This window comes from Narcine bancroftii, chromosome 8 (assembly GCF_036971445.1).
Source record: "Narcine bancroftii isolate sNarBan1 chromosome 8, sNarBan1.hap1, whole genome shotgun sequence".
In the NCBI taxonomy this organism is placed as follows: domain Eukaryota; kingdom Metazoa; phylum Chordata; class Chondrichthyes; order Torpediniformes; family Narcinidae; genus Narcine; species Narcine bancroftii.
In genome coordinates this window covers 20,308,798-20,335,343 of record NC_091476.1, presented here as the reverse complement: position 1 = coordinate 20,335,343, position 26,546 = coordinate 20,308,798, and the positions used below count along the sequence as shown (strand labels likewise).

At 37.7% G+C, this 26,546-nt stretch overlaps 1 protein-coding gene across 2 annotated transcripts in view; it reads right to left on the bottom strand.

Moving 5' to 3' along the window:
* LOC138740440 (disks large homolog 3-like) overlaps positions 1-26,546 on the bottom strand; it is a 379,720-nt gene that overhangs the window by 310,433 nt on the left and 42,741 nt on the right. For both annotated transcript variants that reach the window (XM_069893062.1, XM_069893063.1), the window contains exon 2: positions 12,597-12,758. In XM_069893062.1, coding sequence (XP_069749163.1) covers positions 12,597-12,758 — 162 coding nt within the window. The remainder of the gene's footprint in view (positions 1-12,596; positions 12,759-26,546) is intronic.

The window sequence follows — 26,546 nt, the reverse complement described above, 5'->3', positions numbered from 1 at the left end:
TGCTGCAAGGCCTGGAGGAAGACTTTTATTCATTCTGATCCAAGTAGGAAAGGTTGGAAAGCTTTTTTTTAAAAAAATGGACTCTTACCGTGGGCTTGATTTTAGTGGAACAGCCAGAACTGCTTCTCTTCTTAGCATCTGAGGCCCTTTCACATCATCTGTATATTTAAAGAAAGATCTTGCTGGCTTTTGCCAGATGGCCTTTATACAACCCAGATGAGCAAGATAAAATCAAAGGCTGCTGTGTGAAGATGACAGGTGAATACTACGAGCAATTTAAATTCCCTGCTTGCCCGTGTTTTATCAGATGGACAAGGTTAAAATCCGCTGTGAGTATCCCTTTGTTAACTGGGTGATCTGCTTCCTCACCTGACAGTATGACAGCAGGGGGTGACTGTTTCTAGACCTCTACCACTGCTGTTCAAAATCTCTTGCTGGATGAAATATGGAACCAGTTCACAGATTTCTTTCTTTTTGATGTTCACTTCTTCTGTGGCAGATGCCTCCCCACGTCAACCTGGCTAACAAAGGCAAATGGAAAGCATGGAGAAACTGGCAAGATGCCACATAGTGATGGTCTGGACTGCTCGGGTGCCACACCATTCTTACCCTTCTCTTACCAGACAAAACTTAGTAGCCACAGAACAAGATACATCTTTCACTGTGAAGAAGTGCAGATAAATAAATAAACTATGGAAAAAAGGAACAAAAAAGTTAGTGTTTTGAGGAACAACCATTCTTCACAGCTGGCATAATTAGATTATTATTCTTTGGCTTGGCTTCGCGGACGAAGATTTAAGGAGGGGGTAAAAGTCCACGTCAGCTGCAGGCTCGTTTGTGGCTGACAAGTCCGATGCGGGACAGGCAGACACGGTTGCAGAGGCTGCAGGGGAAAATTGGTTGGTTGGGGTTGGGTGTTGGGTTTTTCCTCCTTTGCCTTTTGTCAGTGAGGTGGGCTCTGCGGTCTTCTTCAAAGGAGGTTGCTGCCCGCCAAACTGTGAGGCGCCAAGATGTACGGTTTGAGGTGATATCAGCCCACTGGCGGTGGTCAATGGGGCAGGCACCAAGAGATTTCTTTAGGCAGTCCTTGTACCTTTTCTTTGGTGCACCTCTGTCACGGTGGCCAGTGGAGAGCTCGCCATATAACACGATCTTGGGAAGGCGATGGTCCTCCATTCTGGAGACGTGACCCATCCAGCGCAGCTGGATCTTCAGCAGCGTGGACTCGATGCTGTCGACCTCTGCCATCTCGAGTACTTCGACGTTAGGGATGAAAGCGCTCCAATGGATGTTGAGGATGGAGCGGAGACAACGCTGGTGGAAGCGTTCTAGGAGCCGTAGGTGATGCCGGTAGAGGACCCATGATTCGGAGCCGAACAGGAGTGTGGGTATGACAACGGCTCTGTATACGCTTATCTTTGTGAGGTTTTTCAGTTGGTTGTTTTTCCAGACTCTTTTGTGTAGTCTTCCAAAGGCGCTATTTGCCTTGGCGAGTCTGTTGTCTATCTCATTGTCGATCCTTGCATCTGATGAAATGGTGCAGCCGAGATAGGTAAACTGGTTGACCGTTTTGAGTTTTGTGTGCCCGATGGAGATGTGGGGGGGCTGGTAGTCAAGGTGGGGAGCTGGCTGATGGAGGACCTCAGTTTTCTTCAGGCTGACTTCCAGGCCAAACATTTTGGCAGTTTCCGCAAAGCAGGACATCAAGCGCTGAAGAGCTGGCTCTGAATGGGCAACTAAAGTGGCATCATCTGCAAAGAGTAGTTCACGGACAAGTTTCTCTTGTGTCTAGGTGTGAGCTTGCAGGCGCCTCAGATTGAAGAGACTGCCATCCGTGTGGTACCGGATGTAAACAGCGTCTTCATTGTTGGGGTCTTTCATGGCTTGGCTCAGCATCATGCTGAAGAAGATTGAAAAGAGGGTTGGTGCGAGAACACAGCCTTGCTTCACGCTATTGTTAATGGAGAAGGGTTCAGAGAGCTCATTGCTGTATCTGACCCGACCTTGTTGGTTTTCGTGCAGTTGGATAATCATGTTGAGGAACTTTGGGGGACATTCGATGCGCTCTAGTATTTGCCAAAGCCCTTTCCTGCTCACGGTGTCGAAGGCTTTGGTGAGGTCAACAAAGGTGATGTAGAGTCCTTTGTTTTGTTCTCTGCACTTTTCTTGGAGCTGTCTGAGGGCAAAGACCATGTCAGTAGTTCCTCTGTTTGCGCGAAAGCCGCACTGTGATTCTGGGAGAATATTCTCGGCGACACTAGGTATTATTCTATTTAGTAGAATCCTAGCGAAGATTTTGCCTGTAGGGGTAGATTATTATAAAGAGTAGCTAATCACAAAAAGTTTGAGCAAAAACAGAGGCTGAGTTCATAAATAATTGCCATGAAGTAAATTTTTAGCAAAAGTTGAGTAAGTAGTTTTGAAAAAGAATCATCCATTATGTGAATGTAAGGGTCATCAATAAAAGATTAAATGGGCATAGTTGGAACATTGGAAGACAAAGCAGCACTTGGAATCAACAGGAAAATTCCTTGGAGCCAGTTAAGATAAAATGATATGGATATACCAAAACTGGGTTCCTAAAATCTGGAGACTGGTGACAACAGAACAGACTGGCAGAGGCAAGGACAATAACATGAATAGACACCATAGACTGACAGGAATATGTTAGAGGCTATAGATGGAAATTTTGACTCAGAAACGACAAACTTTTTCATGTGTCATAACCAGCAACATGGCAGGGAAACAAAGAGACATTCAACAGCAGGACTAGCTGTTTAATTCTTCATGTCTCGTCCATCTTTTTACTATTCAATTATATCACTGCTGGATTATATCCATTGATATTCTTCCTCGACCTCAGTGTTGAATATTTCAATGGCCCCAGCTTCTGTAACCTGGAATTGAGTTCCTTTGGAAACATTATTTGATGGAAAGATTGAAGATTTATTTATTTGCATATATTATTTGCAATTTAATTATTGATTGAAATGAAAACTTAGAAGGGAGACCTGTTAAAAAGTATTTTAATGCCAGTATTACAATTAATTTCCAACTGGATTTTCTCCCTGGAAAGAGTTGAGATTTGTCCAGTAGTTTTCAAGAGAGTGGAATAAGATAAATGTGAGCACAGTATTGCCCTTGCTTCATTCAGATTAGTGATGTACTGCTGGCATCTCATCTTGACAGGGTCATAACAATGTATACTGATAGACAGATTCAAGTCTATCAGCTATCAGTCCCCTGTGTTTCTTTACACGTTATGAATAGGTAGCTAATTCAACAGCAGGCTGGCATAAGGCTGAAATATTTTTGTCTTTGCAATTTGTTATCAACCTGTCAGGAACCATGTACAAACAGAATACAAAAGGATTGTTCAATTTTTTAAATTAAAGACTGCATAAAAGACAACACTTTGTTAGTCTTTAAAATAGAAGCAGTTTTTTTTTTTCAGTTTCTCATTTACACTCACAATTAATGACTCTGAATGAAAGGTCTAAGCTATAATTACAGTCTTGTGTCAGTCTTCAACATTTCAGCTCTGCTGAGCCTTGTTCTTTTTCCCATACATACACACACACACACATATATATATATATATATATATACATACTTATGTACACACATACATACACACACAGCAAAATGCATCAACATTTGCTTTATTTCTTTGTTCAGATTATTTGATATCTTTGTAAGGGTCCTCAGCAGTTACTTTCTTAATCAGTAACAAATTATTACCTCTAGTATGAAGGGACTAAAAGAGAAAATGGCTGTAATCCCAAATGACATGATGTTCAAATGCAAATCTGAGACTAGCCTATGTACCATCCCGCTGAGATAGTTTTGGATTGATCGGCATTAAGTAGTTGGAATCACCATTATAAAACTGCAAAGGGCTTTGTCAATAAGTCAACAAGCAGATAATCATTTGTAACTGTACCTTTTGGCATTCTCCAACATTTGTTTTGTTTATTCCAAACATTCTCCTGTTTTAAAAATCATTTTCATTCTCTCCATTCCAGTTTGCCTGATACTTAATCTCGCGCAATTTTTGGCAACTCTGTTGTAACTGAACCACACAATAAAATCTGATGATAAACATTAGAATTCAGCAGATCAGCAGTAAGCCAACTTAACATCACTATATGCAGGCTGTCATGGCTTTGAGTCGATTTGCAGCATGAATTGAAATTAATTCCAATCCATCATCTCTTACTTCAAAAGTATCAGGATGAATTTCTGCAGTTGTCTTGCCACTTGTCAGTCATTGCTTTGGTGAAAGAGATGCTGTTTTCATTCCAGTCCCATTTTCAAAATTAAATAGATACATATGACTTTATACATATATTATTATTTTTTCTTTCATCTGAACTCCAGTGGAAGGTCTTTAATTTGAAACAGGTCACTAACTAGTTGTCTGTCAGATTACTTAAATCTCCATACAACCAGTGGGAGGCTTTTGTCGATTATAACTGGCTCTCAATTACATGCCCCAGGAGAGTCCACAAAATAGTTCAAAATAGTCCACCACTTTGCAAGCAAGTGGAAGGAAGGAAGAATCTCACTGTTGGGTAAGGGGTAAGATGTGCAGGAAAGGAGATACTATAATTTTCACGGGAACCTCTTTCGTCTTCCTGATTCAATTCACCTTTTGGATTTCTTCTCCTTCCTGGTGGCTATTATCATCTGGCAAGAAAAACATGCTGACATCCCCTATGCAGCCCTTTGGTGATGTCCACTCATTTACTGCCCTGAGTTCCCCTGTGCATCTGAATGGTTATGTAATAACTGGATTGGTCAATTCAAATCAAACCTTATGCTTTTTTATCAATGATGTGTTTTACTGCAACAGTGAGAAATTTGGGCTTAGGCAACCTTTGCTGCATTCATCATGTCTGTCTCTCTTTGGCTTGGCTTCGCGGACGAAGATTTATGGAGGGGGTAAAAAGTCCATGTCAGCTGCAGGCTCGTTTGTGGCTGACAAGTCCGATGCGGGACAGGCAGACACGGTTGCAGCGGTTGCAGGGGAAAATTGGTTGGTTGGGGTTGGGTGTTGGGTTTTTCCTCCTTTGCCTTTTGTCAGTGAGGTTGGCTCTGCGGTCTTCTTCAAAGGAGGTTGCTGCCCGCCAAACTGTGAGGCGCCAAGATGCACGGTTTGAGGCGTTATCAGCCCACTGGCGGTGGTCAATGTGGCAGGCACCAAGAGATTTCTTTAAGCAGTCCTTGTACCTTTTCTTTGGTGCACCTCTGTCACGGTGACCAGTGGAGAGCTCGCCATATAACACGATCTTGGGAAGGTAATCACATCATTAACTTACTTCTTCAACACAAAAGATATTTTCAGAAAGGGACAGAACCCTTCTAACAGAACAATTGTGGCAAATAGAGACCCATATCTCCACATTTAATTTCAACAAAACACAAAGTATTCTTAGGAAAAAGTGTCAAGATAGGGTTAAATAAATGGGATTTTGCATCTTTGGAATTTATATATAATAGCCATTCATTTCCACTTCAGAGATGCTAGAATCTCTCATCCCTTCCTGTCTCAGAAGATAGCATACACCATTAAACATACACTATTACAATTGTTTCTCACTTTTTACGCCACTTGTGTATTCTCATACGTTTTTACATCTTATCAATACTTATGCTACATGTTCACATTCAGAACTAGATAAGGGAGGTATGTTTTGTCATCCCAGGACTATATATGATTTCTATTAGTCCTGGATGCAATCAATAACGATTCGTATTTCCTTCATGTTGGTGATATACAGTACAGTACATCCAATTTGTTTTATAGGAGTGTTCATAATATTCTCCTGAAGCCACAATTTAAGAAAAACACAATTCTGAAGAGTTGCAGGAAGTTTCAGAGATAGAGTGGCTAAGACCATAGTAAGTTCAGAATAAAATGGAGAAATATTAATTTGAAATGCTGTCTTTTGCTAAATTCCGCAGGTGATATCTGAATTGCTGAGCATTTCCAGCTATTTCTATTTTTAGTTCAGATGTTGCTTTATATGGTATCAAATACCAAGTCCTTGACCCAATCCTCATTGAGGGCTCAGAAGTGGAGAGGGTCAAGAACTTCAAATTCCTGGGTGTCAACATCTCTGAGGATCTATCATGGAGCCTCCATGATGATGCAATCACAAAGAAGGCTCATCAGTGGCTATATTTTGCGAGGAGTCTTCGGTATGCCACTGAAGACTCTTGTAAACTTCTGCAGGTGCACCCTGGAGAGCATTCTGGCTGGTTGTATCACTGCTTGGTATGGATGTACCAACTCTCAGGACAAGAATAAACTCCAGAGAGTTGTTAACTCGGTCTGCGATAACACAGGCAGCAGACTTCACTCCATCGAGGACATCTACATGAGGTGGTGTCTTAAAAAAGCAGCCTCTATCCTCAAAGACCCCCCCCCCCCCCACCTAGGCCATGCCCTCTTCACTCTGCTATCATTGGGAAAAGGGTACAGGAACCCAAAGACAAACACTCAGCGGCACAAGGATAGCTTCTTTCCCGCTGCCATCAGATTCCTGAATAATCAATGAACCAAAGACACTGCCTTACTTTTCATGGACTATTATTATTATTTTAATTTTTATAGTAATGTTATAAGATACTTATAATATGCATGTTTGTACTGTGATACTGCTGCAAAACACTGAATTTCATGACTTGTTCATGACAATAAATCCTGATTCTGAAATATCAATGAGATGGAATACAGGAAAGAGCTTGATAGTCTCGTGGCAAGGTGCAAAGATAACAACCGCTCTCCCAATATCAGTAAGATGAAGGAGACGATCATTGACATCAGGAGAGAGTGTAGAGACCATAAAGTGGAAAGAATGAATAGTTTTAAGTTCTTTGGACTCTTAAGTTCTTGAGACCAATGGTTCTCAACCTTTTACTTTCAACTCACCAGTGGTTCTCAACCTTTTTCTTTCAACTCACATACCATTTTAAGTGTTCCCTATGCTATAGGTACTTTGTGATTAGTAGGGTATTGCTCAAGGTGGTATGTGAGTGGGAATGGAAGGCTAAGAATCACGGCTTGAGAAAAATTGTCATTGGCCCATTTCCTTTGGAGTATGAAACCTTGCACACAATGAGTCAGTTAGCTACGATTAAAACAATGGTTTTCAAACTTTTTCTTTCCACCCACAGGGAATGGTGAATCAAATGACAATGCTAGCTATTCCCCAACTTCCAGTGTAACGAGCTGAATTCCAGCCTTGCAGTACTGCTACTTTTTCCCTTATCTTGCCTTTATCTATTTTGAACATCATTTCCATTGCCTAATCAAGATGTATACTTATTTAAACTCACTTTGTAATAGCTTGGTTAGTTCCGCAGAAACCACAAACATATTTGCTGCATTTTAAGTAGTATATTTTGAGAATATAATTTAATGCCATTTATAGACACTGGAAATAAGAGAAATCATGAATTATAATAGGCAAGCACAAGCACTTCTATTATATTATTTGGCAATGACAGAGCATGTAATCAATACAAATTTCAATAGAAACATACAAATTATACATTGTGAGAAAAATCTTAGATGTACTTCAGCAGGAAAATAATACATTTCATGAAATTTGTCTTAAAGATGGTTGAGAAAGGAAAATAATTGGATATGGCAACTGATTATACCTTAATAGTATATATTAATATGGAAAATTAGATTGCCATCACAGAGTTATGATGAAATTGAATGGGCCACTGGGTTGCTTATCATGTCATCTGATGCATAATTTGAGCACATAATTTTAAAGACTATATATGATGGAAAAATTCTCTGAAGAATTTTTCCCCAATGGAATCAACTATAGAGAAATACAATGATTTGAAATTACTTTAATCAAAACACATGTTTGGATAAGGAGATTTATCTATCTTTCTTTGTCAATTTGTAAACACTTAAATAAATTATTACAAATTTCTGAAAAATGTTGTGATTCAATGTTAACTTTAATTTTCTTACAGAGAGTGCAACAGGGTACCTGTGAAAGGACATAATTCTGCATCAGTTGATGACTCTATGATGCAATTTCTCAGGAAAAGCAGGCAACCAATTAGGCGATGTAGGGTTGGGATTAGCCAACAAAACATTGTAATTTAATTATGAAGAATTATGGTGGCACAGTTAGCACAACCCTGTTACAGCGCCAGCTATCGGGAATGGGGTTTGAATCCTGCCCTCTCTGTAAGGAGTCTGTATGTTCTCCCCATGACTATGTAGGTGCTCTGGTTTCTTTCCACTGTTCAAAGTGTACTGTGGGTTTTAGGTCAATTTGGTGTAATTGGGTGGCTCAGGCTTGTGGGCTGACAGGGTCTGTTACCGTGCTGTATGTCTAAAGGAGGAATGTACAGTATCACAAGGTGGAAGGTTTAAAGTAACTTTTCATGAGGCACGCAATCAACACGTGGATAGGAATGAAATGGGATGTTGCTGAAAAGGGCAAAATTTTTGTTTTAAGATTGTAGAATACATGATATTATGTATTAATTGTTTGGATTCACAGAGCTTGACCTTGGACAATACATTGACAACAATCACAGGTTGAATGCATCTGGGTGATTTTTGAATATGCATTGTCTGCTTGTGAGGTCAAACCAGTGGTATTTTAAGACATCATCCTGCTCTTTTGGTCAATGGAAATTAACGAATAGATCACACTGGTGTTGCATATTTGTTCTCTAAACAACATTGCTGAAGCATCCTTAGACCAAGGACATTGTTGTATGTTACCTAACTTATTTAAGTCTCTGTTTGTGTTGAATTAAGACAGGGGTGTCCAACATTTAATTTTTAATTTATGCAGACCATTTCAGCCCACAAGCCCAATTAACCTACACTCCCGGTACATACTCATGGGCTGAAATGGCCTGTTACCATGCTGTATGTCTAAATTAAAAACTAAAAGGTTGGCCATCCCTGAATTGAGGCACCCTGTCAACAGATAATTGCAAATAGCAATAGTCCTGGCAATATTATAAACACAGCTATAAATTCATGATTATCAAAATGCATACAAGGCCAGTACGTACACAATAGGAAGAGGAAAACAATGTTAATTTTTGGGCAAGTGCCTACTTTAGTTCCCATTTTATTAATTTTTTTCTGCATTCTCATTATTATAATCTTTAGCAAGTCTACTGCAACTAAAGTAAAGGGTAGTGAATGTAGATTAGAACTAGCCAATGACAAGTCATCATTACCGTATTGTAATCTGGGCAATATTATCTGTCCGGAGTTTCTATCCAATATTATTCTTGCTTGCTAAGTAATTGGTTCTGAATGGCATGATGTTTTCATATTCAATAGCAAAACAATGATAAAATATTACAAATTGCATATTCAAAATAATGTAGAACAGTAGAACCAGATTCAACTTGAATTAGGAAAGAAAATGAATTCAAAGTTTAAAATATAGAATAATTTTACAGTTGCTGAAGCAGTGATAAAACACAGAACAAATATATAGTTATCGATAAGGATTCTAGAAGATGGAATACATTGATTCCAATTGTGTTCTCTTGACCTTGATTTGTGTTTGTATATTAAGCTACAGGGGTGTTAAGATCAAAAGAAACAAATAGAAGCAGGAGTAGGCTCTCTCACCTGTCAAGTCTGCTCTTCCATTTAATAAGATCTTTGCTGATCTAGCCATGGACTCAGTTCCACCTACCTGCCTTTTCCCCATAACCCTTCATTCCCCTTCTCTGTCAAAATCTCTCTCAATATGTGTTAAATATATTTAATGAGGCAACTTCTACTGCATCATTGGGCACAGAATTCCACAGGTTCATTACTCTTTGGAAAAAGCATCTTCATCCTAAATCTACTTCTGCATACCTTGAGGATCTGATCCTTCAATCTAGTCTTACCTATCAGTGGAAGTAAGTTTCCTGCCTCTGCCTTATCTGCTCCTTTCATAATTTTATGTTTCAATAAAATCCTATCTCATTCTTCTGAATTCCCGTTAAGACTTGTTCCAGGCAATTCAGATTATCCTCATATGCTAACCCCTTTATCTCCAGATTCAGCTTGGTGAACCACCTCTGCACTGCCTCCAAAGTCAGTATATCCTTTCCCAAGTAACTGCATACAGTACTCCAGGTTCAGTCTCACCAGTACTCTGTACTGGCTGTATCAGAACCTCCCTGCTCTTAAATTTAATCCTTCAACCAGTGAAGGCCAAGATTCCATTTGTCTGCTTGTTAACCATTGTACCTGCAAACCAGCATTTTGTGATTCATGCACAAGCACCTCCAAATCCTTCTTCACAACAGCCTGATGCAATTTTCATCACTTAAATAATAATCTGATAGACTATTTTTCCTTCCAAAATGGATGACCTCACATTTACCAATGCTTTACTCCATCTGCCAGACCCTTGCCTACTCACTTAACCAATCTATATCTCTCTGAAGACTCTCCACATCCTCCACACAATTTGCTTTCCCACTCAGTTTAGTATCATCACCAAGTTTAGGTACGTGGCACTCAGCCCCGTATCCTAGATCTTTAATGTCTATTGTCAACAGTTGCAGATCAAGCATAACCCCTGCAGAATTCTGCTCACCACTAATAGGCCATCAGAGAAACACCCATTTATCCCAAATCTGTCTTCTATTGATTAACCAATCCTCTAACCATACTTATACTGTATCCCCACCTCCATGCATCCTTAGCTTATGGATGTCTTGTGACACCATTCCTTCTGCAAATCCAAGTATACAACATCCACCTGTTCCCCTTTATGCACTGCACTTATTATATCCTCCATAAACTCCAGTAAATTTATTAAATAAGATCTGCCTCTCCTGAATCCATGTTGTGTATGCTTGACATAACAATTTCTATCCAGATGTTTTGTTATTTCTTCCTTGAAAATGACAGTTTCAAGCATTTACCCAATTACAGATGTTGAGCTGAGTTACCTGCCTGTTGCCTACATCATTTTTATTTATTCAATGGCATGACAGACGTCTTCCAATCTGCCAAAAGCTGCTCAGAATCCAGAGAATTTCAGAAAATTCTCACAAATGCAGCTACTATAATTTCTGTCATTTCTTTCAATACCCAGGGATGCATCATTCCATCAGGACCAGGGGACTTGTCTACCTTTAAACTTACTACCTCCTTAGCGATAGTGATTGTATTGAGATCCTCACCAACAACTACATCCTTAACATCACTCTTCAGAGTGTTAGGTGTCTTTTACCATGAAGACAGACAAAATAGTCATTCAAATCCTCAGCCATTTCAAAATTACCCAATATTGATACCCCCCTTCTCATCTTCCAAGGGTCCTATGTTCACGTTAGCCACCCTTTTCCATTTGATACATTTATGAAAAGTTTTATTATTTGCTTTTATATTTTGTGCCAATTTATTTTCATAATCTATCTTCCCTTTATTTATTGTTTAGTGATTTTTTTTGTTGGTTTTTAAAGTTTTCCCAATCTTCCAATTTCCCACTATTCTTGGCCATTTTAAATGTATGAGCTTTTAATTTGACACCTTCCTCTATTTCCTTAGTTATCTGAGTTGGCTCTCTCACCCTCTTACAGTCCTTACTTTTAACTAGTGCATATACTTCAATTCGACATTGTGAAAATTCTCTTTGAAAGCCTTCCACTGTTCTACCTGTGTTCCTAGACTAAGCTAACCAACTCCTCTCTCATCCAGTTGTGATCTCCCTTATTTATGGGTAATTCACTGGATTTAGATCTATTGCAACCTCTATTTGTACAAGAAATTCATTCATACTGCGATCACTTTTCAGAGAGAATCTCTGACTACACGATCGTGAATTTTATCTGAACCACTGCACAGGACCAAATCGAAGATGACCTGTTCCCATTGTAGGATCCATAATCTGCCATTTAAGAAACCTATCACAGAGGCATTCTATGAACTTCTCATTGCCTGCCTTGACAACTGATATTCCATTCTTACATCATCAGATATTTCTTGGTTTTTTTGCCTGTTCTGCTGTAATATTAGACAACTCTCTCCAGTGACTTTTTCCCTTTTGTGATTCCTAATCTCTACCCAGATGGATTCAACATTCTGCTCCTTAGATCTTATATAATTTTTCACTTTTGCCATGATCTCAAATAAGAGCACTACCCAAATGCCTTACATTCCTGCCTATCTTCCTGTATTACCTTTACTGTTCTTTCTTTACCAATCATTACCATTCTGCAACGATGTTTCTGTACAGGCCACTAAATCATTCATTCATATCAACTAAATCATATTGATGAAGAAGTGCCACTAATGTACAGCAAAGACAGACCTGGATAATAATTTATTTGCTTCAATAAAAAAAAAACAGAATTTCACATTATATCAATATAACATCTTTTGTTCCATTAGTAAGACTCCTTCTTTCAATGACATACTGGGCATGGATCAAGACAATAATGTACAAATTTTATGTAAGATTTCCAGTGCTGTAACGCACTGTCAGTACACTACCTCATGCACTACATTGCTATGTTCCACATTATCCTCTGACTTTTGACAATATCACATATAAACAGAAGGACTAAATTGTACTGACCTGTGGATAGGAAGTATGAACCTGTGAAACATAGCCGCAAATGTTTCTAACTTCAGACATCCTTTTCTCTTTGATCTGTATGAGCTCTGGTACATCCTCAGTGCTATTCTTGCTGAAGGGATAATGATTGATCAGCAGATTGTCTTCATCGTCCTTATATCTCTGCACAAGAATACAAAAATCAGGATTCAGTGAATATAGTAGTCATAAAGAACAAAAGACTACATTATTCTCATCCGAATATTTCCAGTCGGTTCCAAAATACAATTGGAATAATATTTTTGAACATAAATGTGGATATTCAATAGAATAAAACATTGGCATTCATTTTCCAACCATTAGCTCGAGTTGTCATCATAATGCTAGACTGAAATAATCGTCAGCGTCTCTATGTGTACTGGGGTTTTTTTCTGTCCCTTTATATCATATTGTGTAACAGGAAAAACATGGTCTCCTGACTTTTACAAGTTATATGGCATTTTGGAGGAAACACTCGCACTCCAGTGACTCTCGGCTACTTGAGATGCAAATTGGTCTCATGTTCTCACTAGCTTCAACACCTGATATCCAACCTGTGCAAGCACTAGCACAGAGCACATAGATGAGAACAATGTCGACTGCTAAGAAGCTAACAGAGGGGCTTGAAATTGAAAGCTTAATGATTTGAGACCCTTGATCTTATGTGGAGTTTGTTTATGTCAATATTGCATTGATTAACATGCATGCAAATAAGATTCTAATGTTATGCCGAACTCCTTGGACATAGTATTTGCATTGCATGGTTATATATAATATATGCATTCATATAACATCCATGTCCAGTCACTGACACCTTTCTTGTCCTTCCACTATAGTTTAAATGATGTACAGCTTGTCTAACCCATCCAATTATATGGAGAAGACTGAATCAATGATCTTTCTTTGTCAAATGTCTGAAAACCGATTCATTGCAACCTCGGTACCCTATTTGCTCTTACCCTGAAGTTCCAGTGATATATCCATGTAACCAACATCATCACTAAATTCACCTAATTCACCCCTTGGTTCAACTCCACCTCTGACTTGAATCGTCTTCTGAACTCTCAGCCATCCATTTGGGTCCTTTATGCGACTTTCAGTAAACTTTAGATTGACTAAAATTCTGTTGTTTATATCTTAATCTTCAAGTTCTCAATTTAAAAGTTTTAACTCATCTTGAAATCCCATTCTTGCAAGATGGCCAAATTTGCTTAACGTAAGAACCACATACAATAAGTTTCAGATGTTTGTGAGACGATTATGGCCTTCTCGTTGATCTGGGTTATCTTTCAGTCTTTCATCTCTCTGCTATTGCTATTTTCCTCCAATACTGGCCTCAAAATCACCATGGATTTTATTTGCTTATTATTGATAGTAATGGTTTCATCTACACTCAACAAACATCACCCAGTATCTTTTACTGTTTTCAATAATGCTCCTAGAAAAAAGCACTTTGACCATTTTTGGTCAGATATTTCCTTATGCAGCTTAGATAATTTTCCTGCAATTATTTATCAGATTACAGATGATATATTAATATGAATTTTCATTATTTCCCCTGTAAGAAGCTAAGATCCATACAGAGGGTCAGTTCACTAACTATCTTTTGCGTCACCTGTTCACTATTATCAACAGATAAAAAAATTAAAATGGGACCGGGGTTTAATCAGATCAGGTGTCTGCATTCATGTGGCTATCTTAACTGTTACTATGTGCTGTCTTGCTGAAGCCTTGGTATTCAAGAACAAGATGTTATATTTTGGTCAATCTCAAAAATAATGATATGCGATAATCCATTTAAATTTATTTTCCATTTCCAACAATGTTTTCCCTGTTTTTTGACATATTCCATTCACACGCTTTGTAAAGGATCCTCCCTCTCTCAAGTTTTGAGATTATATTTCAATCTAAAAGTGCTGAGTGCAAACTGTTGATAATACTTATTATTCAGAATTATAGTATATGGCAAAGTAATTAACAAACTTCAATGGATTATTCCATATTGCTTTGCAAATAACTGAACCCGAAGATCCATCTCAGATTGTGTAGAAGCTAACTAATCAGGTGTAGCAGACTCCATCATTACCAGCTCTTCAAGTGAAATCATCTTGAATGCTTTCACAATCCAGATGATTCCAGAAATTTGTACTAGTGAGGAAAAAGCAAAAAATGCAGATGCATAACTAAAAGAGATGACAGCCTAAAATTATTCTGAATACTGCTAATGAAGCCTGAGAAATTAGTAATGTCAAAAACCTCAAATGGATCAAGTTTCATGAGCTTAAAAGGTGCAATAAGTTGGCAGTGCTGTGCCAAGATGAAGGGAGTTATCACAATTGTGTTTAACTTGTGCATTTTAATTTTTTTTAAGAAACCTCAATATATTGAATCAAATTAAGATGGGGAATGAAGCTATTTACACTGAGAAGTACCGGGGAAAAAAGTAAGTAGATAGATTAAACAAGTAGATGTTTAATGCTTCATAAAAATGTGTTGGCAGTGTTTCCAATATCTATGGAAAATATATAAATAATTTTGGCAGGAGATAAATTAATTTATGTTGGTTTATAATAAACTGGGAACTGAGCAAGCTGAGAGGAAGGAAGTTGGAAGAAGAAAGTTTACACAGCTAATCTCCAAACCAGGGCTTTCTGTTTGGTTGCTTTTTGAGGCAATCCCTTAACAGGTACATCATACATCTCTAATGAATGCTTCTTACTGTGCTAGAACGCATTTATTAAATAGTAACCAATTTGTACACACATATGCAATTTGTTTTTCACGTGAAGAAAACAATTTCAGAGAGGTTTTTATAATTCCCACTTTATGATCCTGAGTTAACGGCCTTGTCCATTTGGTTCAGAGATACTAGTTTGTATTTATTTAGTGTCACCACCTCCCATATCCCGTGAATGATTTAAAAAAAATTGAATTAAGGCTTTTGACAATCCTTCAATCATTTTCCTAGAAATACATATTATGTCAATTTTTGTGTATTGTATCACTGTATCATTTGGTAACATTCCTCTTCAGGCCCCTAGCTTTGCATTCCCTTTATAAGTATTTTAATCTTCTGGTTATGTTGCTTTCATAGAAGATTTGCAGAGAGATCAGTGAGTAAAGCACCTCAGAACTTTATCATACTTAATAGTATTCTCTGAACTGAACTGCATTTGTTAAGAGAATCAACAAATGACAATGAAACACAGGATTCCCCTTATCCTCACCTACCACCCCACCAGCCTCTGCATCCAACACATTATCATCTGGAATTTCCGGCACTTGGAACCTCTTTCTGCCTTCTGTAGAAACCGCTTCCTCCTTCATGCACTCATTCCTCCCTACTAATCGCCCTCCCCGCACCTTCCCCTGTGGCTGCACGAGGAGCCACAATTACACCTGCACCTTCTCCTTCACCACAGTCCAGGGCCTCAAATAGGCCTTTCAAGTGAAGCAACACTTCACTTGTGTATCCACAGGATTAATTTAGTAAATCTAGTGCTCTCTTTGTGATGTTCTCTACATTGGAGAGACTGGATGCAGATTGGGAGATCGCTTCACTGAGTGCCAGTGACAGGGTCCTCCCAGTGGTCAACCATTTCAGTTCTGCGCCCCACTCCCATACTCACGTCTATCCATGGTCTCAGGTAGTATCCCACCAAGACCATCTGTAAATTGAAGGAAAAACACCTCTTTTCCACCTGGACATTTTCTAGCCAGATGGCATTAACATCGGCTTTTCTGGTTTCTGCTAACCCTTCCCGCCTTCCTTCCGTCATCTTCTTTCCCTCAGCTCTCCACCCCTTCCCTCTCTATTCACCTAGCCATCCTTCCTCCCCTTGCATATTGCTGTGCCTTCTCTCCTCCGCCTATTACCTCCTGCCTTTGCTACATGCTCCTACCTCCTTACCTTTTTATTCAGATGCCTGGTGACATTTTTCCATACTTTGGTGAAGGGCTCAAGTCTGAAAAGTTTATTATGTAATTTTATCTTTGCTGTATAAAGGACACTATTTGACCTGCTGAGTTTCTCCAGTATTGTTTTTATTTCAACCAGTATCTGCGGGCTTTTGTATTTTATTAGTGACAGTGGTACTAAATGGTACCCAGTCAGTAATTAAACTAAAAGTATCACTACAATAATGTTATAGCTTAATTTCATTTTCATGTCAGATGCTAGCAACATAGGTTCAATTTGTAACCTGATCTCACTTCAAAATCAGCCCATTCCCAAATGCCATCACTTGTCACCATAGATTTTATAAAATGGTCGATACCTCAGTCAGACACATACCACATGCAATAGATTTTAATAGTTTCTACACCTATTTAATTTTCATCTGGTGCAGCTGTCATATAATTTACAAAGGGAGCTTGGTGTCCAAATGGCTGAAATAAGACAAGGACATTTTAAAATTAAATGGCATTTATCTTTTTCATTTTCTGCCAAATATGAAAAACTGCAATATTTTCTGAAAATGGAAAAGACTGTATAATATTCCCTTTTAATATGGTTATTGCTTATTAGTCACCATATGAAACACCACCGGAAAATTAGAATGAAAATGAGAACAGGAAATTCTAGTTGGACCTGATTATTTTATCTGTGATCAGATAGTTCCAGCTCCTTGTGTTTATTTTTCTGCAGCCCTCCAGTCTTCAGTGCATGGGATTTGGGAAACACTATTACATTCTCCCCACGTCTGTGTGGGTTTTCCCTAGGTGTGCTCAGGCTTCCTCCCATCCTTCATAAATGCATAGGGATTGATTATGGAGGGGCACAGGTACATGGACCAGAAGGGTCTATGTGCTATATGTCTAAATGTTTTTAAATGTAATTGATTTTTTTTTACCATGATGTCACATTCTACTGTCATATTCGAAGCTGCTTTGGACATGCTTCCCAGGCAAGTAGATGTTGGTGTCAGCCAGTTTACAGTCTTTATGCAGGATTTCAACCCAAAATATTTACTGTTCCTCTACCGCCACAGATGCTGCCAGATTTACTGAATTTCTCCAAGAGTTATTTTTTTCTTGCTCCATTCTCCTCTGTTCATTCAATGAGGCACCCTTCCCTTCAAAATTATATTTTCTTCAAGCATTCTTCTGCTACAATTGGTTTTCTTTTGCTCATTCAGTTTGTGTTATAGTTTACAAATAACATTTGTAGGCTGCACCGAATATAGGAATCCAGATGACCAGTATGTTTTCTGGCTCAGTTCTGGGCCTGAGATTTACTGTCTGATCCTAGCAGATTAATAGTGAATCTCCATCAGTTGGAACCGTGGGAAAGAACAGCTCAGAGCCCCCCATCTTACTGCCATTACATGGTTCGTATTGGAAGTTGCATTTCTGCAAAAGATTAAGGAAAGTTGATGAGGTGATTAAAAATTTATATTTAAATAAACTGCCCCCATTCATTTTTATGGCTGATGTTAGAAATTGATTTTGAGCTTTTATTGTCATACAGGTACACAAATTAGGAAATTAAATTCATGGTTCAGTCTCCATATAGACAGTAAAAAACCAAATTAGGCATTTTCTTGACCAGTATTTTGAGGAACCAACTAGGAACAAGTACTTAGAGTTAAGTAATAATCTGTAATCGAAAGGCCTTCAGGGAAGAGAGTATTTTATATTAAGAATGAAACTGATTTAGCCCTCTCTGAAGCTATGGTCTTAAATCTAAACAAGCTGAACTTTATAGATATACATCATGTAAATAAACCTTTGCACATTTAGAATGTATATAATTAAGGAAATTTACAAAGATAGTCCAGGAATAATAGTTCTTAATTGGGGAAGAATAGGCTGTCAATAGCTGCTTGAAGACAAATCTAATGTTAGAGCAATTGAGGCATCCAAGACAGAATAATGATGCATCAGAGTACATATTTTCCATTAAGGAAAATATTGGGAGTGAGAGGTAGAGTGATGAGGGGATGGATCCAAATCAAAATAGTAAGAGTGCATTTGGCAATACCAAGTACTGCATAGCATAGAAAAAAAACAGCTCTATACAAAGGATAAGGGTAAAAGTAAAAATGAAATTATAAAGATAGACAAAGGCAAGAATAAATACTGGTAGTTAACAAAATTGAAGTTATTTTTAGAGAAACAAGGATATGATTCTAATAAATGATTTCCAGATCCTTAGAAAGGAACTGAAATGGGTGGGAATGGGTCAAGGTGCATGATATAAAGAGCAAGAATGTTAAATACTGGTTATTATAAACACAAAAAGGAAATAGAATAATATTACGTGTCTTTAAAAAATAGATGGATCATTTAATACAAGTGGGGTACCCCAGTTAGCACCACGTTATGACAGTGTTAGAGACCTGGATTTGAATCCGGCACTGTCTATAAGGAGTACAGTATTTATGTTCTCCTTGTGACCCAAATGGGTTTTCCCAGGGTGCTCTGGTTTCCTCCCACCCTCCTAAACATATGAAGCTGTAGGTTAATTGGGAAAAATTTGGCAGATGGGTTTCAACAGCTGAAACTGTCTTCTACTGTATTGTAATTTTTTTTAAAAACTGGAACAGGAGCTACATTGGAGGAAACAATGGCAGCTATTACCATCAGTTACTTTAGCTGCAAAAATGAAGAACTGATGAGGTAGTACTATTGCATCAAGATAGCACACATCATGAAATTTCTGCTTCCAGGTGATTGCAAGTTAACATCCACATCAATATGGCATCTGGTACAATCCACCTGACAAATATTCATGCATTCCACTAATATCATTTTGGAGCTCTCAGGCCATAACATGTATCCAAAAATGAGTGAGAATAAGCCCAGCTTCTTTTCAGTCCTTTCCAACACATTACAATGTGTATATTGGTGAGTGGGAAATCTTGACAAATTGTGTATGTATAAAAGGCATGAATGTGTTTTAACATATTTAAAGGAGAAGATAGGAACAAGTTTAAGGCTACCTGAGTCAAGCTGTTTTGAATATATAATTACAGGCACATTGAAAATTTATTACAAATGTATATTAAATTACAAAATAATAAAAATGATAAAGAAATGTATAAATAAAAACAACACTGGGAAGAGGATTTAAATATACAGATAAAAAACAAAACTTGGTCCAAAATATGTAATGGTATTATGCTAAATAATAAATACTCAGTAATATATGATACAATATAATTTGTTACATATATTATATATTACAGCTCAAAAATTAAAAGAATGGAATCCCACATTATCAGATAAATGCTTCCATTGTGAACAAGAAATTGGTACAATACCTGTACTACATTCAATTTGGACATGTGAGAAAGTAAAAATTTCCTGGGATGAATTAAATCCAATATTAAATCAAATTACAAAAAAATGTAATACCTAAAGATCCAAAAAAATTTCTATTAATATAAATGATAAAGATTTGCAGTTAAAATTGGATAGATTTCAAAAACAATTTATTATGATTGCTTTAACAGCAAAAAAGAAATGCATAGTGACAACTTGGAAAATGGAAACATCTTTGAAAATACAGCGCTGGTGTATAGAAATAGGTAGCTGTATTCCATTAGAAAAAAATACCTATAATTTAAGAGATAATTTTGGACAATTTAAAAATAATCTGGGCATCATATATAAAGTTCATTGGTGATCGCCAGACTCAAACCTCCAACTCTTAAAAGGATAGTATAATGTATGTTATCAAATATATATATTATTTATTGAGTCAATAAAAATTGGATAATAACCAGATGACACCCTTTTTTTTGATTTGAGTTTAATTTTGGGGAGAGGAGAGAGAGGAGGGATGGAGAGAAAATAGAAAATGTCACTATATATATTATACATTTATATTATCTATGTAAAGCGTATAGTTTTGAATTATTGACTTATTAAATAAGAAATAAAAAAGGCATGAATGTGGTTTAAAGTTCTTTAATTGCTTTCACAAAAAATATTCATGACAACTCAAGGTTGCAAGAAGTTAAAATAAAAAGAAAATGAAAATATTGAACAGACACATTATTCAACAGGTAAATTTAACTGAATTGTTCAATATAGTAACTTAAAAATTTTTTTTGCTGAAATCTTATTTTGAACATCAGAGATTTCAGTTCTTCGGGCTTTAGTACAGATCATTTAACTGGGGGAGGGTGGGGGGGAAAGAAGAAACAATTTGATTGCTTTCCTCATGAATGCCAACAATCTTTCCCAAGGTAGACAACTCTAGAACTAGAGGGCATAGGTTGAAGGTGAGAAGTGAGATATCTAAGAGGGCTTGATTAGCAACATTTTCAATCCAGAGGGTAATCCACATTTGGAATGAGCTGCCAGAGGAAGCTATAGAAGAGGGTACAATTACAATGTTGAAAAGGCATTTCGACAGATAAATGGATAGGAAGGGCTTGGAAGTATATGGACCAAATGCAGGCAAATGGAACTAGCCCAGAATGCCAACTTGGTTGGCATGGATTAATTGGGCTGCAGGACCTGTTCTGTGTGATATGATTCTGACTCTGTGCATGGGATCAACATAAAGCATGAGGATAAAGTAAATATAAATATTTCTGCACAAAGCTAGCCTTTAAAGAAAATGTAACAAAGCTCTGAATCAAGAAGTAATTTCATGAATAGGAAGTGGAGACCTTGTGCAATTTTTTGAAATAAAACATGTTTGAATAGTTGATAAGATAATGAAAAGACAAATTCAAGCAACAACAGAAATATAGCATACTTTTTTTTTAAATAGTGTTGAAATGAAATAGCCAGACCTCATTAAAATATTTTTGCTCTCGATTGCATCAGGCCAGATGGCTGCGTAGAGTAACTATCCAGAGTCCCTGCAGCCTTGTATTTCCCTGGTTTGAGTACAATGGGCCACCTCACTGGATCTATGTACTTGAATCCAACAGCAAAGTCCACACAACCATTAGAGAATGGATTGTGTCATGCAGAAGCCCAATCATTGACCACAATATTGAAAAGAAGGATTTGCAGTTTGGGAAGCTGTCAATCATTTTCATTGCATTAAAATTAAAATAGGATGAAAGAATGCACTGAAAAAACCCAAACTGATGATGAACGTAAAGTCCAAGATGGGGAAGGAGAAGGGAGGTGGGCACATTTCAAATGGAGAATATCAGATCCCTGATTTTCAATTGGTAATTCCTTCAACCAGCTCTCAGAGAATTTTAATATTGGCACTATTCCAGAAAACTTACTAACATGGAACACCGAACAGTAAAACCATTTTTTAAAAATTTTTTAAAGGATTAACTGCATGTTTTGCTGATTCAATCACATCCACTTGACTATTTAAACTAGCTTGTAATGAATAAAGGATTCGGGAATTAAATGGTTCAATGAGTTTTGTTCTTGCCTATTAAATATTTATGTACAGCTATTGTTTATCAGATTTTATATTAAACAATATCGTTCTGTTTCATCTTCACCTTTGTTACTTCAAACAGTGACCCCTAATTCAAAACAGGGTGTATTTTAGATCTCCTTGCTACTGAGGTCAATTAAAGACTTTTAAGAGATTCAAGTTTATTTTATTGTCATGTAATATAACAGATGTAATATTACACAAAATTGTATTTAGTCTGCCATGAACAGAAATTGCCCGGTGTGCCTTTGAGTCAGAGAAAGAGGAGAAAAAGACAATCCCTTCAGAGTCACTGAGAGTCCATGGATTTGCCTTTGCAGCCATATGAACCACATCAACAACCCAAGCTCCAGATCCAAACCTCTGACATGATCATGAAGCCTTCAGCATCCAAGGCCCCCCTCAGGAACCCCTTCCACCCACAGTACTGTCTCGCATCCTATTTCCAATACCTGGTACCATGGCAGCCAGTCTCCAGCAGTCTCCATACTGCATGGGTTCCTTGCCTTGAGCCACCAACAGCCAGTATGTTCTTCAGCCACAGAACCCCCCCCCCCCACCCCTCCACTGTGGTTACTATCCTGTAAGGTCATCTCCTCTGCTTCGCGTCTCAAATGGCAGGGATTGGGGGTGTTCTCCCCATTTCTGGTGCCCTCCACCAGTCTTCTTCTTCCCTGAGTATGCAACCCCTTCCAGCATAGGCACCTCCATCTTGGGCCCAGACACTGTCAGCTCCTTTACCAGGCTGTTTAAAGCCTGTAGAGAGTCATCAGTAGTAGAAGTGGACAGAAGCCTGTGGAGGATCACTGTGCTTCTGCTCCCCACTCTCTCCACACAAGTGGCCGCTCTGCCATGACAGCAGCTCCAACAGTGCCTCCATTTTTCTTAGAGGTTCCCATTTTTTTGCATTAATGCCACCATCTTAAAAAAAATGTAAAGTAAAGATGCTTTTAAATAATCAGCTATTACCAAGTGTAGGTGACACTTTCCAGCTTTTAATATTTCTCAATCTCAAAACGCGTCACCTTCTGAGAGAAGTAAGCCTCGATATTCCAAATTGTATCCTATTCATCCAAATAAATCAAATTTCGTAATTGCAGCTATAAATAATTTTAATTTTCCATTGGTAAAAGCAAATAAACATTTTCATAGCTTCGCACTTTGTAACGATGAGTAAAAGGATGCATATTGTTAATGATAATTATACTCAACTTCAAACAAATATAAACAAATTAAAATGATAATAAATGATTAATAATGAATAATAATGATGATGAATAATAATGATAAATTCACAGAAAAATTTCTCAAGAGCTCGCGTCTCTTCCATTGGGCATTCCTAGAATTAGAAGAAAACTCCTGGTCCGCTTGGATATTATGACATATGACGTCATAGTATCTATGGTAACTCTACAAAAACAATTAATCCTTAAAGTCTTAAATTAACCATAAATCATAAACTCAAGGTTTTAACCTCTACACCAAGATTACAGTTAGAGTCCTGCTCCTGTGCACAGGAGAATTGCTTCTCCGCTAACATGCCCTTAAGCAATTTCTACAATAAACACCAAGTTCCTAAATTTCATCCATATTACCCAGTGTTGAATAGTGTTTTTTTTTTAATTTACTATTTAAATGGAGCAAAATGATAATAAAACATTTCATATCACACAAATGAGTATTCTCATAATTGTTCTAACTACCTTGAAGCCAAATTTCATGGAAAGAATGGTACTGGTGCAAGGGATGGTACAATGGCACTGGAATGAGCACACATTGTTTAAAGAATCACTGCATCTGGCTTCCAAAATGTGTATGCCACTGCCTTCACAGACTTCATCATCAAATGTGTAATGGACAACATGCTGAAGAAGACAATCCCAGATTTTTGCCAAACAGAAACAATGGCCGAACTGCGTGATCAACTCCTTATTGAAAACCAGGTCTGAGTGCCCTTGATCTAGGCAAGAAACCCAGATATGAACTTCAGGAACACCAACAAGCAACCACCAGACCCTGCTGCAATTCCACTTGAACTTCATAGACATCCATTGTTTGTGGCGAGGCATGGGCTGCAAAACAAAGCTGGGCAGAATCGCAGGCAACCATGCATCCTTCCTTAACGAGAATGTATTCTATGCTCACTTTGAACAGGTCAGTGAGATGGCCTGGATTGTGTCCTCAGATCCTGGCTAGGTGGTGAGAGTATTCACAGACATTCTCCAATCTCTCTCTACTACAATCTGAAGATCCCCCTGCTTTAAGATCACAATCATCTGATACAAAGAAATCCCAGATAATATGTTATAATGATAACTATCTACTGGCTCTGACATCAATTTAAAATGTTTTGAGAGGCTGGTCATGCTTACATCAACTCCAGACTTTGATTATAATCCACTTTCCATTGTAACAGACTAGGTAGACATTTTCCCCTTGACCTACACTTAGCCCTGAATAAGAAAGTTACCCATTTCAAACTTCTCTTTAATAACCAGACCTGGATTAACCATTAAGCAAAATAGGCACATGCTTAGGGCACCAAGGGAAGGGGGCACCACAGAGTCTTTTTTCCAGTGCCAGATTTACCAAGGTGCAGCTGAACTAGGGCCCTGCAAAAAGGAGGCCCCCTCAATAATTTTTTTAAAACACACACACACACACACACACACACACACACATATTTATATACATTTTTTTTTGCACTACCTATTAGTGGTATTACTGCCTCGCCTTCAGGAAAATAAATCTCAGGGCTGTACATGATAATAAATCTGAAATCTTTATTTCTTCAGAAGTTTAAGAAAATTTGACATGTCCTCAATGTCACTTAACAATTTTTACAGATTTACCATAGAAGGTATCTTGAAGAGATTCATTACAGTTTGGTACAAGAAGTGCACTGCCCAAGACCTCAAAAACCTGCAGAGTTGTGGATACAGTTCAGGTAATCTCACAAACAAAGTTCCCCTCAGTAGACATTTGGATCTGCTTCACTCATCTATATTTAGCAACTTAATAAATAATGCTGTTATGATTTTCCCTATACCAATATCTCCTCAGCTACTGTCAACTGTTTTAATATTCTGCCATTTTCTCTTTCATGCTGTTTTTGCATGTATCAAGCATTACATGCAAACCATTGGAGATCGATCAAAATCGTTTATTTCATATTTAGATGCAAAGATGCACATTTAGAAATAGATATCAATTAAACAGCTCAATATCACTGGTTCAAAGAAATTGAAAAAAAACTATGGCTTTTACCAAAGTGAAGTGCAAGATTTATCTATGTGCTCCGCAGTTGGACTATTCAACTCACTTAGGTTCAAGTTCTGTTAAATTCCATGCAGACTATTTTTCATCCTCTTAATTTAAAGTCTTTAAATTACAGCTCAGAAGCATACGACTTCAACTGTTTCACTTAGCAGCCAATTTACTTATAAGGGTCTATTCATATATCTATTCAAATGGGAGATGCATTGTATGTAGTGTTAGAAAGGGATGAGAAATTTTGTGAAAGTCTGCCAATCCACATTCACTTTGAGTATAGATCTCTGATGGCACCTTTATATTTAAAATACAGTAATTTTACAATTCTCCAAAATGCTTGGGACTGGACCTATCTCAGTTAAGCAGATTTTTTGGATATTCAGGTATTTTCTCGAAGCAGACCATCAGTATCAACAGAACACTTGTATCTGCAGTTAAACAACAGCAAATAACAACAGTAAGTTTTTCAAGCATGAAATAATGTTTAATTCTTACCAATAACCAATGTAATCTCTGCTTTCAAACACTAGGATTTCTGCATCGTTTTATCTCCTAATGTTTCCTCCAGTGCCACCTGTCTCATTAACAATGGGGGTTTGTGTATTAGCAGTCTGTCTTTTGGTTCTATACACTGACATGATCTCTTGTGTTATGAATGCACACTGCTCTAGTCTATCAATAAGTCCATCACACATTTTCAGGTAACCTATAGGCACTTTTCCTTAAGTATCAACTAAGTCCTTTTCATCGCACTCACCTGGATGCAGAACAAGTTCAGTTATTTCACCATCTGTCAGTGAATGAACAACTGGAACATCATTATCAATGTTAAAAACTTCAATATCCTTTTCTTCCAGCCTACTGACAGACTCAAAGTTTTTTTTTTGCAAGGAGATCAGACAACATTTTTTTTCTCCCCTGTCACATGGAATCCTTCAAATTCACCATCCAGGAACATAGTTGTAGGGCAGAGATTGTGCCAGGCAGGTACAACTGCATCTTTAGTCACTTTGCTCCAAGCATTGGCAGCAACATAAATGACATCCTTTAGGGTAAACCAGCCACACCCAAGCCCCTGTTCACTGCTGACAGTATGTTGTTCAAGAAAGTGTTTTTATATTCACCCTTCATGGCTGAATTTAGGAAGTCACATTTGCCATTTTGAATCAACGGAACTCTCGTGTACTATACTGTTGGAAGATGTAAAGTAGCTTCAATGGCAAAAAGGTCTGCAGATAGCATTGTCAATGTCAGTGACAAGAAAAAGGAGGAAGCATTTGTCTGTCCGTAGT